The sequence below is a fragment of the Scyliorhinus torazame genome, chromosome 11 (genome assembly GCF_047496885.1).
Source record: "Scyliorhinus torazame isolate Kashiwa2021f chromosome 11, sScyTor2.1, whole genome shotgun sequence".
NCBI classification, from domain to species: domain Eukaryota; kingdom Metazoa; phylum Chordata; class Chondrichthyes; order Carcharhiniformes; family Scyliorhinidae; genus Scyliorhinus; species Scyliorhinus torazame.
The window spans coordinates 127,339,644-127,356,791 of record NC_092717.1 but is presented as its reverse complement, the minus strand read 5'-3'; the positions used below and the strand labels follow the sequence as shown (position 1 = coordinate 127,356,791).

Genomic DNA, 17,148 nt, shown 5'->3' with positions numbered 1-17,148 from the left:
AGAATCTGATACAACTGTATTAACCAATCATATAATATGGGGAGGCAGTGGTGTCATGGTATTGTCACTGGACTAGTAAACCAGAGGCCCAGAGTAATGCTCTGGGGACCCAGGTTCAAATCCCCCCACTGCAGATGGTGAAATTTGAATTCAATAAAAATCTGGAATTAAAAACGTCTACTGATGACCATGAAACCATCGTCTATTGTCGCAAAAATTCATTTGGTTCACTAATGCCGTCCTTACCTGGTCTGGCCTACATGTGACTCCAGGCCCACAGCAATGTAGTTGACTCTTAACTGCCCCCTCAAGGGCAACTAGGAATGGGCAATAAATTCTGCCACAGCCTGCGTCGCCCATGTCCCATGAACAAATATAATAATAGGTCACAGTATTATGGTAAATCAAAAATAATCAGAGCATCTCGTTCATATGGGGAGGGAAGGTGGCCAGAGTTAGAACGGTGCTGCTGCAGAAGGGAAGGTAGGCAAGGGGTTTGGATCTTCTGAACCCAATGTATTATTACTGGGCGGCGAATGTGGAGAAAGCGCGGAGCTGGGTCAGAGGGGTTGATTCCCAGTGGGTCAAAATGGTGGAGAGTTTGTGTAGGGGGTCGGGATTGAAGGTGCTAGCAACAGCGCCGCTCCCAATAGCCCCAGGGAAATACTCAGGGAGTCCGGTAATAATAGCTTCATTGAGAATTTGGAGGCAGTTTCGCCAACACTTCGGGTTCGGGGCAGGGACAAGGGAAATGCCGATTCGGGGTAACCACAGATTTGAGCCAGGGAAGTGGGATGGAAATTTTCAGAAATGGGAGGAGAAGGGAATTAAGACACTAAAAGATTTGTTTCTTGGGGGTCGGTTTGCAGGATTGAAGGAGCTGGGAGCGCAGTATAGGCTGGAGTAGGGGGAAATGTTTAGATACATGCAGGTTCGAGATTATGCCAGGAAGGAGATACAGAGCTTCCCGGTGGAGCCGGTCTCCTCATTGCTGGAGGAGGTGCTGACGACAGGGGACTCCTGGAGAAGGGGGTAGTGTCGGCGGTTTACGGGGCTACTTTTGAAGAGGAGAAGGGATCAAAGCAAAGTGGGAGGAAGAGTTGGGAGAGGGTATGGAGGAGTGGTTCTGGTGTGAGGTGCTCCGGAGAGTGAACGCCTCCAGCTCGTACGTGAGGCGCGGACTGAAACAGCTGAAGGTGGTATATAGAGCACACCTCACAAGGGCGAGGATGAGCCAGCTCTTTGAGGGGGTAGATGATGTGTGTGAACATTGCGGGGGGGCGGGGGGGGGGGGGTGTTGGGAGGGTTGGGGGGGAGGAGGACTGTATGTATTAATGGTGACTATGGGTGATTCCTTTGTTATTTGTTTATATTAACATGTGGGCTGCTGTTTGGGGGTTTGGTGGGAGGACGGGATTGTTGTTGAAATGGGGATTGACATTGTATTCGTTACTGCTTATTGTTTATTGTTGGTGGGTGTAAATTTGGGAGAAAATGTGAAAAAGGAGAATAAAAACATTTTTTTGAAAAATAAATAAATAATCAGAGCATCTTAACTGTAATCTTGAAAGGGCACATCCATTTTCCAGTTTACAAGAGTTGATATTTGTGAATATCATGCCAAAGCAGACGGGGATGTATAAATTTAGACAGTTAATGTAAAGCAGGAACACACTTCTGAGAAAAAAACATGGAATTCAGAATTGATCATCTGTACACCTGCCTTCTGGAATTGTTTCAATAGAACGCCCCTTCTCCCAGGACATGGCAGAATCCCAGTTGGTGGAGGAGGTATTTAAAATGAGGGACGTTACTTACCTCCTTTATTCCTGTTGCCTTCCTATCTTGGTCTGATGCTAATCTGTTCTTTTGAGCAGGCAAGCATGACACCCAGAGGAAAGAACAGGGGTCTATCTTAAAGCATGCAGATCGAGCTCCATTAATCAATGGGCTCCAATCGTTAAATTAGTTGGAGGCAGGGAGCAGCGCCAGATTTTCCAAAAGGTCAAACCTGCCATGATTATGAGTCAGAAGATGTCTATCCAAGGTAGCTGAGTGGTTACATTTAATTTTAGACTTCATTGTGTGCTAGAGTAGTGGGAGTGTTCCATCCAGCATCACTAGGCCGCCTTGGGCGCTCCATGTTGGTTGTGGTGAAAGATAATTGAAACCACTCAAATCTGTAAGTTGCAGTAACTGAGACTTTATTCAGAAGCATATCTGTGAGACATAGCCCTGCTTCTACAAAACGTCTGACTGGTTCCAAGGCTGTGTAACATATTTAGATCTTTTGGTTATAGATAAACTGGAGGTCTCACACACATCAATAAATCAGTTACAGAATGTATGCAGGTGACCTCTTAACTCCGTAGTGTGGCCTTTCTGACTCACAGCAGGGATCACCCCATGGCTGTTTTACTATCTCCTTAATGCCTTGTTTTGGCTAGCTTTCCCATCATGCCTGAAAGGCTCCCAAAGCTGACTTTAAAAGTGCTAATATTAAAATTACATTCAGGTATTTTGAAAGCTGTAAATGTACATCTTAATATGAGTTTCATTATTGAGTCATTTCAATTACCCTACTTCAGTCACTCCTTTTGGACCCATGGTCGGGCCTTACCTGGCCAGGTGGGCCATCCCCAAGGTCTTCTGCTCACTAGAAATCCTGGTGACCCTGCTTCAAATCTGATACCCTATCATTCTCTTATGGCTTTGCCGAAGTCCGATTGACCTAATGGAGGCATGGAACTATCGTTTCATAGAATCCATAGAATCCCCACTAATCCTTACAATGCAGAAGGAGGCCATTCAGCCCATTGATTTTGCACTGACCCTTCGAAAGAGCACTCTTCCCAGGTCCAATCTCCAGTCCACCCACCCTATCCCCGTAACTCGGTAACCTAACATGCACATCCCTGGACACTAAGAGACAATTAAGCGGCGCCAATCGAGCTAACCTGCACATTTTTGGAGTGTGGGAGAAAACCGGAGCACCCGGAGGAAACCCACGCAGATGCGGGGAGAACATGCAGACTCCGCACAGTCACCCCAGGCTGGAATCGAACCCGGATCCCTGGCGCAGTGAGGCAGCAGTGCTAACCACTGTGCAGCCTTAATTTGCAAAACCTTGGTCAATGTTCCCAGCTTTGTATTTTCTGGGAGGGAAGTGTCAGTAGTAGTGAATACCGAGGCATAACATTTTTACACTGCAGAAGGAGGCCATTCGGCCTATCGAGTCTACACCGGCCCCTGAAAGAGCTCCCTACCTAAGCCCACACCTCCACCCTATCCCCGTAACCCAGCAACCCCACCTAATGTTTGGACACTACGGGGAAATTTAATGTGACCAATCCACCTAACCTGCACATCTTTGGACTGTGGGAGGAAACCTGAGCACCCGGAGGAACCCACTCAGACATGGGGAAAACATGCAGACTCCACACAGACAGTGGCCTAAGCCGGGAATCGAACCCGGGTCCCTAGCGCTATGAAGCAACAGTGCTAACCACTATGCTACCGTGCCACCCCACCTATTGGTCAACAATGCCATCTATGATGCTTGGAGCATCCAAGGAACATTTAGTCTCTGATAACAACAAATACAGAGACTAACTATTAAGATGGCAACATGCACCCTAGTCCGTAGGCGACCTGATCATTCCCAAGAGTGAAGGTTGGTACAAGGCACTCTCCCGCGCGTGCGTGATGACCAGCGCACAGCCCAGCCTTGCGCCGCCCTGCCCCCTCAAACGCCACAACCAATCGGGGACTGCCTGCAGCCGCCATTCTTAAAAGCCGGTCATGGCCGTTGGGGACTTCTTCCCGTGATCGGGAACACCACAATCGATCGCTCCATGACCCTCCTGCCACCCACCCGCGACCCACCACAGGTCGCGACCCTGAGTTTGAAAAACCTTGCGCTGGAACGTAGCGTAGGCTGAAGCAATGTTGAATGGCAGAATGGTTTATGGAAGAAGCCTTTGTGGGTATTGATTGTAGCAAACGTCTGAGATTTCTCATGCAGCTCTAGTTGCAGGTAGACATGAGTGAAGTCCAATTATGAATATGTAAGGTAAGCATGGCATAGAGGTCCTCGATTTAGGGACTTGGATACCGATTGACCTGGGCAACCTGATTTATGGTCAGTTTATAGTCCCCACAAATCCTTATTGAACTATCAGGTTTAAGGACGTGGACTATCGGCACTGTCCACTGGCTTGATTATACTGACTTGATTATACCCAGCTCTTCTAATCTCTTTAGCTCTGCTTCAACCTTCTGATGCCATTCATTTGGCACTGGTCTGGCTCTGAAGAACTTTGGCATCCAATACGGATTGACAGATATCTTGGCTATAATGTTCTTAAATCAGGCCAGTTCCTTGCGGAAGACATTATCGAATTAAAGCTATCTCATTCTCACATGCGTGAATTTGTATTCAAGTTAAAATTTCCACATGTTTGTCAAAAAGATTCTGTAATTATGATTCTGGCCATAACCTGGAAAAGAAACGTTATTAATTACACTTTTCTTTTGTCAGTTTTTTGACTTAATTCACTGAACCTACAGTCACAAAATCACAATGTCCGACAGAAAAACATTAAAGCTGGAAGCACAAACATTATCCACATGCAACCCGAGAAACATAGCACCTGCTTTAAAACAATAACCAAAATGAAGTAGGTCAGCGCTCTTGTGGTGTTTACACTAAACTTCTTAAATGCCAGTAATTAAAATTCAAGACAAGGTTAACTTAATAAAACCTTAACATATACAGCCCAAACCAATAATAAAACAAACCTATGAACATTCATGTAAAACAAAAGATTCTCACAGCTGTAAATTTTAAACAGTTAATCCTCAGCATTCTCTCGCAGTTATAGACGCTGAAAGACAGAACACTGCAAACTCACAATCCCTAACTAAAACTTTAGGCACACTCAACAGTCACATTCGTACTTTCATATTTCCTAGAAATATGAAATACACACATTAATCAAGCAAGGAAAAGAAGCTTCCAAAAAACATACAAGGCAGGGGGCTAACAAGCTATTAATTCGTTGACCCAAAACAGCACTTAAACAAGCAATCACATTCAGACAGGAAAATTATTTATTCATCATCAAAATGCACAGATCTTCACAAGTTATTTCTTCCTTTGTGTTGCCTTTTCACGCAGCATCTGAACTATACTGTGGACTATGAACTTAATTTCTTACTTTCTCCTAATTATCTTAACCTTACTTGGGACTAGGTGGGATTTAGAGAAACAGACTTTCTTATGTTTTGTTCAGGCACACAGACCGCTGGCGCGTCATCTCGTTGAAAAGGGAACTTGCTTCTTGTATCTGCCACTGCTAATGGCTCCTGTTTTCCCAATTCCTCACAACGGGAGTAATCAGCTTCTCTGTGAGGCTGCTTAACTGCTTCCCTTAAAGGTTCCCTGGCATCACACAGATCCACTCTCATTTCTCTTGTTACTTTCTGTGAGCACTTGCCTCAACCAAGGCAGCTCCTGCATGCAAACTGGATATTCTCTGCTGTTGTGATATTGTAGCTGAGTGCTCAGTTCCTAACCCTAAAGTCTGAACCTGCCTCTCTAAACCATCTTATCTCATGATCTTTCTGCTGGAATTGCTTTCTCAAATTCTCCATCTCCTGGACTGCAGCTTCATCTGCAGGGATGAGCAATAAATGCTGACCTAGCCTCCAACGCCCACATCCCATGAAATAATTTTTTTTTAAATTCCCACATTTGCCTGCCAGGTTTTAGCAGATCAGCATGGAGGTTTATGGAATCAGTTAAAATCGGGTGGGGAACACCCACGCCTCCAGACTGTTTGCAGTCTCCTTTGTGGCCATGTACACTCTCGTGTTTAAAATCAGGGCACAAATATTTTCATCCAGTTTTGCAACGCCGATGGACATCAGCAATATAATACAGGTTAGCATGAATTTAAGACAAATCACGTTTTGTGAAATGTATTTGAATAAACATATATATGAGAGGAATTATTTTCTAAATTGATGTTATGGAATTGATGAGGTACATTTTGGAAAGATCTTTCAGGAAAGGTTTCAACTTGAATTTGTCACATCTTACTTTACAGGAATACTGTTCAATGGTTCTGGTCTGACATTGATGATCTAAACTCACTTACTATTTGTGTACTTTTATCTTTTTACAGGCCTTACAGCTGCAGCATCCCTTGTATCCCTGGCCTGGGCTCTGGCTTCGTACCAAAAGGCACTTCGTGATTCTAGAAATGATAAAAAGCCCATCAGCTACATGGCTGTTATAATTCAGTTCTGTTGGCATTTCTTCACAATCGCAGCAAGAGTCATCACTTTTGCCTTGTTTGCATCAGTTTTCCAGCTCTATTTTGGGATCTTCATCGTCTTACATTGGTGCATTATGACTTTCTGGATTGTTCATTGTGAAACAGAGTTCTGCATTACCAAGTGGGAGGAGATTGTATTTGATATGGTTGTGGGAATAATCTACATTTTCAGTTGGTTCAATGTCAAAGAAGGAAGAACTCGGTGTCGGCTATTCATCTACTACTTTGTAATCCTTTTGGAAAACACTGCCTTGAGTGCACTGTGGTACTTGTACCGAGCACCTCAAATAACAGATGCGTTCGCCATACCGGCGCTTTGTGTTGTGTTTAGTAGTTTCTTGACTGGAATCGTTTTTATGTTGATGTACTACACCTTTTTTCATCCAAATGGACCAAGGTTTGGTCAGTCACCAAGCTGTGCTTGCAAAGAGCCTGTGGCCACTTTCAATTTGCCTGCAGAGGCAGCAGCAAATGCTTTGAGGGCTGTGTCCCAAAGCAGGGAACAGAAATTCACAGAAAGGGATGGTTGCATGCCTGTTTTTCAGGTCAGACCTACTGCACCGTCCACACCATCTTCTCGCACTCCACGGATAGAAGAAACTGTGATTAAAATTGACCTTTTAAGAAACAAGTATCCAGCATGGGACAGACATGTTTTGGACAGAAGTCTACGAAAGGCAATCCTTGCTTTTGAATGTGCTTCCTCACCACCCCAACTCCAATACAAGGATGAAGCCCTCATTGAAGAACGTCTGGAGTATGAAACAACTCTGTGATAAGTTAACCAGTTGTTCTGTCGATAAAACCAGTTGCCAAACCAGAGGTTGCAAGTAGGGTTGTGGTAATAGCAATGGGTGGAATATTTCCACTGTCTGCTGCCTCCAGTGAGATTGTAAACATATTCTTTATAAATCAGTTTATGATTTTGATGCACACATTACTTTAATGTATGTGTCATCCTGAGCATCAATGTTTATGAACTTGGTGAGGCAGACAAATGATTATCATTTTCTTATAACTTTAATAATATGGTGCTAATTCATCTGCCAACATTATTGGGCTGTCAAGAATTCAAATGCATTATTTACTGGCAGTATGAATATGCACATTTTCTAGTATCTAAAATGAACACCATTTACAAAATGTGTCTCTGATTTATGTAATCAAGAGTTAAAATGTGATTTTGTTTTTTTATATATATATTGTGAATTATAGTAGAAGGTAACTTTTTAAATTGATAAACGTGATATTGTGAACTAAATTTTATGCAGATGTTGAAAACAATCTTGGCAGCTTTCCATTCTGGAGTGTATCATGGTGAGAACGGAAATAAAATTATCTATGTAGATGTACAAAGCTTAAGGTGTCTGCACCAATGTAAATGTATAAAGCTTAAGGTATCTGCACCAAAACACAAATGTGCATTCTGTGGCTGTTGAGTAATTTGATGAAGTGTATTACTCTGGATTTTTGATATTAAATAGGGTTGTATGGAAGCCAAGGAAAGGTTGTGAATTTACTAAGACAGTCAAAATCTAATTTAGTTTCAACCTCTGCAAATTCAGGCACACATTATTAGTACAGTGGGTGATACTTACCGACATAGAAAATAAACGCAACTGCCAAACAGATTGTCAGCTATTGGACAGAGCTCTTGTTGAAGCCAGTTTTACTAACTGACTATAATACCTCCCTCAGTATTCTAAGTTCTGTTTCGGCTACAATTCCACCCTGTAGTCATGCATTCAGAGTGTGCACTCTATGGACAGGATAGTGAGGGATCCAGTAAGCCTAATTTTCTAACTTTTTGCAGACTGTTGCAGGAAACAAATGCAAAATTATTCCTACTTTGCATGTACAAATGCATTGCATTCTGTGGCAATATAATTATATAATTCAATGATGAACAATTGGATGCCACTGTGGTAGGGAAAAGTTTTGAAATGCATTGCATTGGACAAGGTTGATCCTACTTGTCAGTGGAAGCTGTTTTTACTTATTGTACTATAAAGTTTTTGTTAATAGTTGACCGATACAAGTGCTTTTCCGAAGAATCTAAATTCAAAGGAAATATGCAAAGAATAGTTTTAGAGAAGTTGCTTTGTCTTTTCAAAAAAGAATATTTCTGTTGTTATTAAGAATAAGACTTTTTTTAAAGGGAAAAAAAACTTGTTTCGGGATTTTGCTTTTTTGATTAACCTGTTACAATGTATATTTTACATGTTAAAGATGTTTTACATCTATTAATTCAGTGTAAGATACAATTCCTCCCATTTTCCATAATTTGTATCAATGTTTCAGTTGTACAGTATGTCAGCCATGGATAACCTAATGTGCAGATATTAAATGAGCTCGATGCCAAATAGGTTATTGTCAATCCTGTATTTCTCGATCTCTGTTGAAGTGTTGAAGCTGAAATGTTGGCCAATATTTCAAATACACAGCTTACTAAAGGCAGATTGACAATTATCAGAAATCCATGGAGTATGATTTCCAGAGCAGAGATTTTAGGTTAGGGGAATAAATTGGTTCATATTGCGCCATTTGATGTTTTGATATTTTCATCAATTAAATATTTATCTGACATTTTGACTAATTTGAGTAGTTTAGCAATCTTTACACAATGATATAAATTGCAGTAAAAATCATATGGCATTTATTCTTTGTCCATAAATGCATATATAAATAATACATAAAGTTATGAATTAGCAACTAAATGTTTGTTTGATTTTAATTTACATAGAAAGTAATTTAGAAGCATTCTGTTATGTCACTGGGGAAGGTTTACATTCACTTGTAAATACACACTGATGTTCTGTTTAAGATGGCCTTAGATTGTGACAACAAAAGTTATTTCACTGGACTGTGGCCTCAATCTCTGACTTAATTAACCAACTCCCCCGAGGAATTTTGCATCAAAGTCATGTCTTAAGGGGGGAACGTTTTACATGAATGCCAAATACTAGTAAAAGACCAACAAAGTTTAACTCAGGCCATCACTCTTCCCTGTTCGGGTCATCATAGCTGGAAGAAAAACCTGTCATTTAAATTATTAGCTATATTGAACTTTTACAGCTAAGCATTTTTATAAACATTCTGATGATTGCCAAAACTCTGATCCTTTCGCAACTTTCAAAAGGCAACTTGCTGGGTCAGGAAATGGCTGACGCAAGTAACTTAGATGCTTTGAAAAGAAAATTAAATAAATAGACAAGAGAAAAAGGGTAGAATCAGAAGGAGGTCATTGTACCTATGGCGGCTGTAAACGTTTTAATTGTCTCTCCCCTGCTCTTCCCCACAGCCCAGCAAATATTCCCATTCAATCATCATTTTTCCCAATGATAGCAGTTCCGCACTTCTGGAAAATTAGGTCTTGATCACTGCAGTGAAACATCCATCATTGCTTTCAATATTCATTAAGACTGACATCTTCTGAAAAAGCTACTGTCATGTGGAATCACACCAAAACTGGTTCATAATTTGCAGATTTCCACTCAACAAGCTCTGTAAGTGCTTTGCTAATAGCTTATTTGTGGTTCTTTCTTCATTAATTGAGGGCCATGTCTTGGTTCCTGGGTCGTCCTCTGTCACTATCCAGCCCTGACCACACTTTTGCCAATAATTTTCCGCAATGTTCCCTAACATCCTTCAGATGACACACCTTCGTTTTTTGCTACCTCAAGTTCTCTTGATGCAGAGGCTGAATTAATACACTATGCTCTTTTCCATTATCAATGGATACTTTGGGCACGATTCAGTGGACATGAAATTAAGTCCGCTTTCAGGCGCATTAGGCTGGGTGTTTCCCAGCGGCTGCAACAGTGAGATTCACTCCGCTATTCACCGGCACTTTGCCGGATTTTTGGGCCTGGGGGAGTTTCTCCCTGCGGAGGACACGCTTTACTTGATTTTCAGCACAGGCGAGGTGAGCTCGCAAGCAGGAACGTCTCTCCGCAAATCGGGGCACCATTTTGACCGACAGCCCCGATTTCTGCACTCCCCTCTTTCTGGACCTCCCTTCATCCCCAACCTTCTCGTGATCCCTGGAACCCTCCCCCAGGCCAGACCCCTAGCAGTGTCAGCCTGGCACCTTGGCATTCCAGCCTGGCACCCTGGAAGTGCCAAGGTCCCCAGGTACCAGGGGAGTGCCAGGGTACTACCCTGCCTTGTCCCTGATCACCTGGGATCTCTAAAGGCCTGTGACCCCCCCCCCCCCCCCCCCCCTGAGGTGCCATCACACCTGGTCCATGTTTGTGGAAACCAGTGCAAACGGAGCCTGGGTTGAAGTCTCACAGGCACAACCATTGAATCCCGTGTGCCAAGTGAAAGCAGCATCCAGGTATTTAAATCATAGAACTCCTATAGTGCAGAAGGAGGCCCATTGAGTCTGCATCGGCCTTCTGAAGGAACGCTCCATGTAGGTCCACTCCCCCACCCTATCCCTGTAATCCCACCTAACCTACATGTCCTTGGACAGTAATGGGCAATTTAGTATGGCCACTCCACCTAACCTGCACTTCTTTGAACTGTGGGAGGAAACCAGAGCACCCGGAGGAAACCCACACAGACATGCGTGCAACGTCCACACAGACAGTGACCCAAGGCTGGGATTAAACCCGGGTCCCTGGTGCTGTGATGCAGCAGTACTAACCATTGTGCCACCGTGCCTAATGGCTCATTAAAATATGCTGATCTGGATCATGCCCAGTGGAGTGAGTCGGGTAACTCACAATTAGTCCAGCGCCTGACGCGAAGCCTGATTTGGGGCTCTTGCAGGATTTACTCGTTGCACCCGGCTCCACGCCCCTCAACGTGGTGGCTGAATCATGCCCCTTATTCTTTTCACCTCTTCCCCTGATATCTTTGATTTATTGTAGAAGCTACCAAGCAAAGCAGGGTTGTCAGCTGGTCAAGTAATGCTGAAAGCACAAGAAATCCATCTAAATATCATCATATTTGGGCGTAGATAATTCTACCTTCAATCATAGCTGCTAACAAGCAAAAGAGCCATCCAATTCAATGGGATGAATTGGGTAGCTGTTTGATTAGAATAGGCATTAGCACCGCACTGTTGGAATATCCAATTGGAATATTTTGCACCTACCGTACTTTCAAATATCATTTCCATTGGCCAAGGAAGCATCAATGTGTGTACAAGTGAGACAGTAATGATGTGATCAATCATAGAATTTACAGTGCAGAAGGAGGCCATTCGGCCCATCGAGTCTGCACCGGCTCTTTGAAAGAGCACCCTACCCAAGCCCACACCTCCACCCTATCCCCATAACCCAGTAACCCCACCCAACACTAAGGGCAATTTTGGACACTAAGGGCAATTTAGCACGGCCAATCCACCTAACCTGCACATCTTTGGACTGTGGGAGGAAACCGGAGCACCCGGAGAAAACCCACGCACACACGGGGAGAACGTGCAGACTCCGCACAGACAGTGACCCAAGCCGGGAATCGAACCTGAGACCCTGGAGCTGTGAAGCAATTGTGCTAACCACCATGCTACCGTGCTGCCCAAATGTCATAAGTTGCATATTTTATATCTATAAAATGCATGTCCAAGGTCTCAAGACACAAGAGAAAAGGCAGGAGTTAAGTTCAGGCGCCAGTAGCTAAATTGGTAGGATTTCCAAAAACCTGGGTTTGCAACTGTGGTGGAACATCTGTGGAAAGCTCAGAGAAATTGTGTAAAAAAAAATTCTGAATCAATTTTATTGCTTCTTTCCCCTGTATTATTTTTTCCAGCTACCTTACCACCTGCCTTTATGTCATTTGTGACAATCGGACTACTATCTGCCCTCCCCATCCATAATTGAGGCTAAATAAGAGGAAGGGACCCAAACAAATGAATGGGAACAACAGAAAGCTTAAGAGATATCAGAAGAAAACCCAAAACTAACAACAATGGAAATTGGTACGAATTTCATAAAGGGGCACCTCTTGGCTTCCATGTCTGGCCATTGTATTGACAGCCCCTTCTACTCTACAGCTCACACTGCTCAACAGCCCATTTAGTTTTCAATTAGCTAACTAATGAAAAACAAGTTCCATGACGCTCCAAAAACAAATCCTGCACACATTAACTTTAGTATCATCATAAATTTACTTCCAACACGCTGTGTGGGAATGTCTAGTATTTTTGCGACATTGCTTCCCCAGTGTGTGAATTCTGAATTCCTAACATTAACCGACTGCTTCTCCTAGGCACTACCGAAGTGGCAGAAGCATATGTAGTGGGTAGCAAGCATGTGTCAATATTGACCAAATCTTAAAACAGACCCGCTTCATGCTGCCTCTCTCATGCATATCTTTACACTGTCTCCTTTCTGCCACATTTGCAACCATCAGTGGGGCTGACACTGAGATTCCATGTATGGGGTGGTTTAATTGGCACTGAAAGCTCTGGTCATCTCCATAAAAGACCTGTTGCACTTCTTGAAGCCATAATTTTGTTGGAGGAACTTTCCAGCCAAACCTCCTTCAGCATCAGAATCTGCACAGCTGATGAGGGGAAAGGGGCATGGTGGGGAGGCTCATACCCTGCAAGTGATCTCTCCAACAGTTAAATACTAATGGGAAGCACAAGTGATTAGCACTGTGGCTTCACAGCGCCAAGGTCCCAGGTTCGATTCCCTGCTGGGTTACTGTCGGTGCGGAGACTGCACGTTCTCCTCGTGTCTGCGTGGGTTTTCTCTGGGTGCTCCGGTTTCCTCCCACAGTCCAAAGACGTGCAGGTTAGGTGGATTGGCCATGATAAATTGCCCTTGGTGCCAAAAAAGGTTAGGAGGGATTATTGGGTTACGGGGATAGGGTGGAAGTGAGGGCTTAAGTGGATCGGTGCAGACTCGATGGGCCAAATGGCCTCCTTCTGCACTGTATGTTCTGTATGTATATTCTATGTGTAAGCTATTAAAGGCCTTTAAATCCTGCAGCAACATACTATTTTGTGTTTCCTAGCCAGCACTTACAATTATTCTAATTGTACTTAGAAATTATAATGCCACCAGTACCAATGATGTTGGGTGAGTAACATTCTTGGCTCGTCACACTTATATTGGTGATTCTGACCCCACCACCAAATCTGAGGAATACTTGCTGGATGGTTCCTGCAGACTTAGTCAATGTTTACCACCACCTGCCTGTGTTTGCTCCACTCTGACACATTTGTGTACCCTGTCACCACTGACCTCAAATGGAACTCCCATTTCTTCACCATTGCCAAACTTATACAGGTAGTTTTGCCTATTTTACCCATTGGGAAACTGGAACCTTCAAATTGGCGTCTTATTTCAGTGAAAAGTCATTTTGGATGGATTTTACAATGGTGATCCCACTGATCCCATCAGTTTCTCACTGTACAAGTTACATTAAAATGTGTGGGAAAGTTGCTTCTTCACCTTTGCCAAGAATCTGAGGGGAATTTCCCTTGGTCCAGCGCGGCATGTTGGACGGCGGCGGGATTATCTGCTTCCACCGCTGTCAATATGATTTCCCATTGAATCTGCCCCCATGCCACCAGGAAACCCAAGAAGATCCCGCTGCCGAGAACAGCCAGAAAATCTCCCCCCTTTATTTTTCCTTCAATGTGGATTGATTACTGTTCCCATATCTATTTCATAAACTGAAATTCTGTTCTGAACATTTCAGAAACTTATCTGGTCTAACCATATACATTCTGCGGTTACAAGAGCAGGTCGATGAATCCTGCAGTGAGTAACTCACCTCCTGACTTCCCAAAGCTGGTTTACAACCTACAAGATACAAGTCAGGAGTGCGATGGGTTTGCCTGGATGAGTGCAGTTCCAACAACACTCAAGAAGCTCGACATCATCCAGGACAAAGCAGCCCATTTCATTGGCATCCTATCCACAAATATTCACTCTCCACCACTGATGCACAGTGGCAACAGTGTGTACCATTTATAAGATGCACTGCAGCAACTCACCAAGGCTCCTTACACTGCAGCTTCCAAGCCCACGATCACTGCCATCGAGAGGGACAAGGGAAGCAGTCACATCACTACCTGGAAGTACCCCTCCAAGCCACGTACCACCCTGACTTGGAAATATATCACCGTTCCTTCTCTGTCGCTGGGTCAAAATCCTGGAACTCTATCCTGAACAGAACTGTGGGTGCAACGGTTCAAAAGTCTCACCACCACCTTTTCATGGGCAGTTAGAATGGGCAATAAATGCTGGCCTAGTCAGCAATGTCCACATCCCCATGAAGGAATTTCTAAAAATTTGTGGATGCTCCTCTGCCAGCTCTCCAATATTGCTTGACAGGGTACAAAAAGTACCTTGGCTCCAAATTCCTTTGGAGCCTTTCAATTGATACATGAATACCAGGCAGAACCTCTGTTCACCCTTGCCTGCAGTCAGGGATTGCATCCAAAACATTGGCAAAGGGATCATTTCAATGGCATTAATATAAGCTGATCAAAACTACCAACCAGAATGTCAGGGTGAAGTTGCACAGCTCCAACAGCTGAGAGGGAGACTCAGTTAGACTAATCAGGAGGGTGAACAAAAACTGCGTCAGAGTTGAGCTTTATGGAAGGTCTTAAATATGTCTCTTGTTCCCAACAGAATGGCAAGCTGTGCTGGGAATGATCACCTTTCTCTGGTGTGTAGCCTCTTAAAACCTCAGTTGGACTCATGGCAGCTCTCAACTTGTCTGTGAGGCCTCCAGATAGTGTAAACTGCAGAAGTGCACACTTGGTGTATGTAGTTCATAAGGAAGGTCCTTCTGAAATCCTTCCTGACCAGATCTCAGCACATATTACAGAATCCCTTGGTCTCTCACTGGAACTTCTACGTTACTCCAGGACTTCAGGGTGTTGGTCTTCCGATTGGAGATTGCTCACTCTCTTCCGATCTCTAATTTTCCTCTCTCCATCACAACTGTTTCTTTTCCTCTATTCAATCCAAACATATTCTTTGCCAGGTGCTCAAAAGTGTGAAGTTCCTGACCTCCCTTTTCCCTCACTCTTCCAACTTAAAACCCAAACTTGTCATCATTGGCCAGAAATTTACACTCCAACTTGGAGTGTTTTGAAGCTGGAGGTTTGTGTGTGTGTGTGGGTGGGGGGGGGGGGGGGGGGGTGGTGGGGGGGGGGGGGGGTGGGGGGGGGGTGTAAATGCATGGAAGGGATTCCCTCTGGGCTCCCACCTGCCCAAACCATGCAGTGATTCTACGCTGGCAGGTCCTCAAGTAGGAAGCCCACCTTGCGCCATTTAAAGCCCTTAAGTGTTTCCTGCTGGCAAGCAGATGAATGCTCAGGGGAGGAAACCTGGAAGTGAAGGAAGTTCGATATCAGGCAGGAAGTAGTGAGGAGGAACGCCTCCTTCAGAACCCCCTTTTCTTTTGTAATCCCTACAGTACAGAACAAGACCATCCGGACTATCGAGTCTGACTGGGGGCATCCTCCCCTGAAGATACAGTGACCTCTGGAACTCCTCCCACCCCTGGTCTTTCCCCTGAGATCTCAACCGCCCCCCCCCCCGGTGATTTCTAGACCTTCCCTACCCTTGCTCCTCTGGGACTCCTGACACTTGCCATTTCCCCAGTTCCCAGTCTCAGGCAACTCTGTACAGTGCCTCTTACGGCTACTGCAGCACTGTTGCTGGAGGGAACTGGGGAGCTGCCAACCTATCTGATTTGATGGCAACTCTCTAAGGCGGGACTTTATCCTGAGTGAGAAGCTGAAGTCCCACCTTATGTCAGTCAACGCTTGTTAAAGTGTAAAATGGCAGGAGGGCTGTCGGGAACACCTCTCCACTGACTCCCCACGAAGCCACCACTATCCAAAAAATTCAGGCCATTGTTGAATCACTAGGACTTGATTTACCCTGATTTCCTTTTGGGTATTTTCACCATTGCTTTTGGCTGTTCAATTGGTTTCTGAACAAAAATGCTTCCCGCATTGTCTTACAAGGAAAGAAACAACCCAATGGTAACAACTCAGGGGCAACAATACAGATTCACCAATAAGGCCTGTATGCCACAGCTTGTGCTTACTGTCAGATGTATATAAAGCTAAACCAAGATATAGGTTGCGATTCAGCGGACAAATGTTAAAGTCCGTTTTTGGGCGCATTTAGTGGGGTGTTTGCCATTGGCTGCAGCACAAAGAAACCCCCCGCTATTCAACGGCACTTTGTCGTTTTTATAGCCTCAGGGATTTTCACCCTGCCAAGGCCATACTTAGAGGACTTTTACAGATCCCTGATCTCCCCCCCCCCCCTTTGCTTTATCACTCTCCCACCCTCATCCCTCTAAATTTGTTAAAATCCCTGGGGATCCCGCCTTACTCCCCGTCCAATTGACGAGGCTCCACCAGGCCCAGCCGTTAGCACCCGGGAACCTTGGCACTGCCAGCCTGGCACCCTCTTTATTCCTGGGCTTCCTGGCAGTGTTGGATGCAAGCTGGTAGTGCTGAGGTGCCAGGGGAGGGCCAGGGTACCACCCTGCCCTGTCCCTGACCACCCTGGGGTCTCCAGTGGTATGTGAGATCCCCCTCCCCCACAAGGTGTCATTCCGCCTGTTCCACATTTGTGTGGGCCAGTATTAAACGGCGCCCTGGTGAGGTCCCGCAGGCACGGCCATTGAGTCCGGGGTGCCAGGTGAATCCGATGTTCCAGTATTTAAATAAGCCTTTTGGCTCATTTAAACGTGCAGATCTGGATCTCGTAGCGAGGGTGTGGTCCAGATCGCGCCGGGTAGAAGGAGTTGGGTGACTCACGATTCGCGCAGCACGGAGCCCGATTTGGTGCTCTCACGCAATTTCTCCATT

The 17,148-nt window shown here is 44.6% G+C and overlaps 1 protein-coding gene across 1 annotated transcript; it reads left to right on the top strand.

The window, feature by feature from the left end:
- The first annotated feature begins 2,457 nt into the window (after positions 1 to 2,457).
- On the top strand, positions 2,458 to 8,718 carry LOC140385939 (XK-related protein 4-like). Its single transcript, XM_072468591.1, has 2 exons — positions 2,458 to 2,515; positions 6,189 to 8,718. The coding sequence occupies exons 1-2, from the start codon at positions 2,458 to 2,460 to the stop codon at positions 7,115 to 7,117; spliced, it is 987 nt and encodes a 328-aa protein (XP_072324692.1). The 3' UTR covers positions 7,118 to 8,718.
- Positions 8,719 to 17,148: the final 8,430 nt, after the last annotated feature.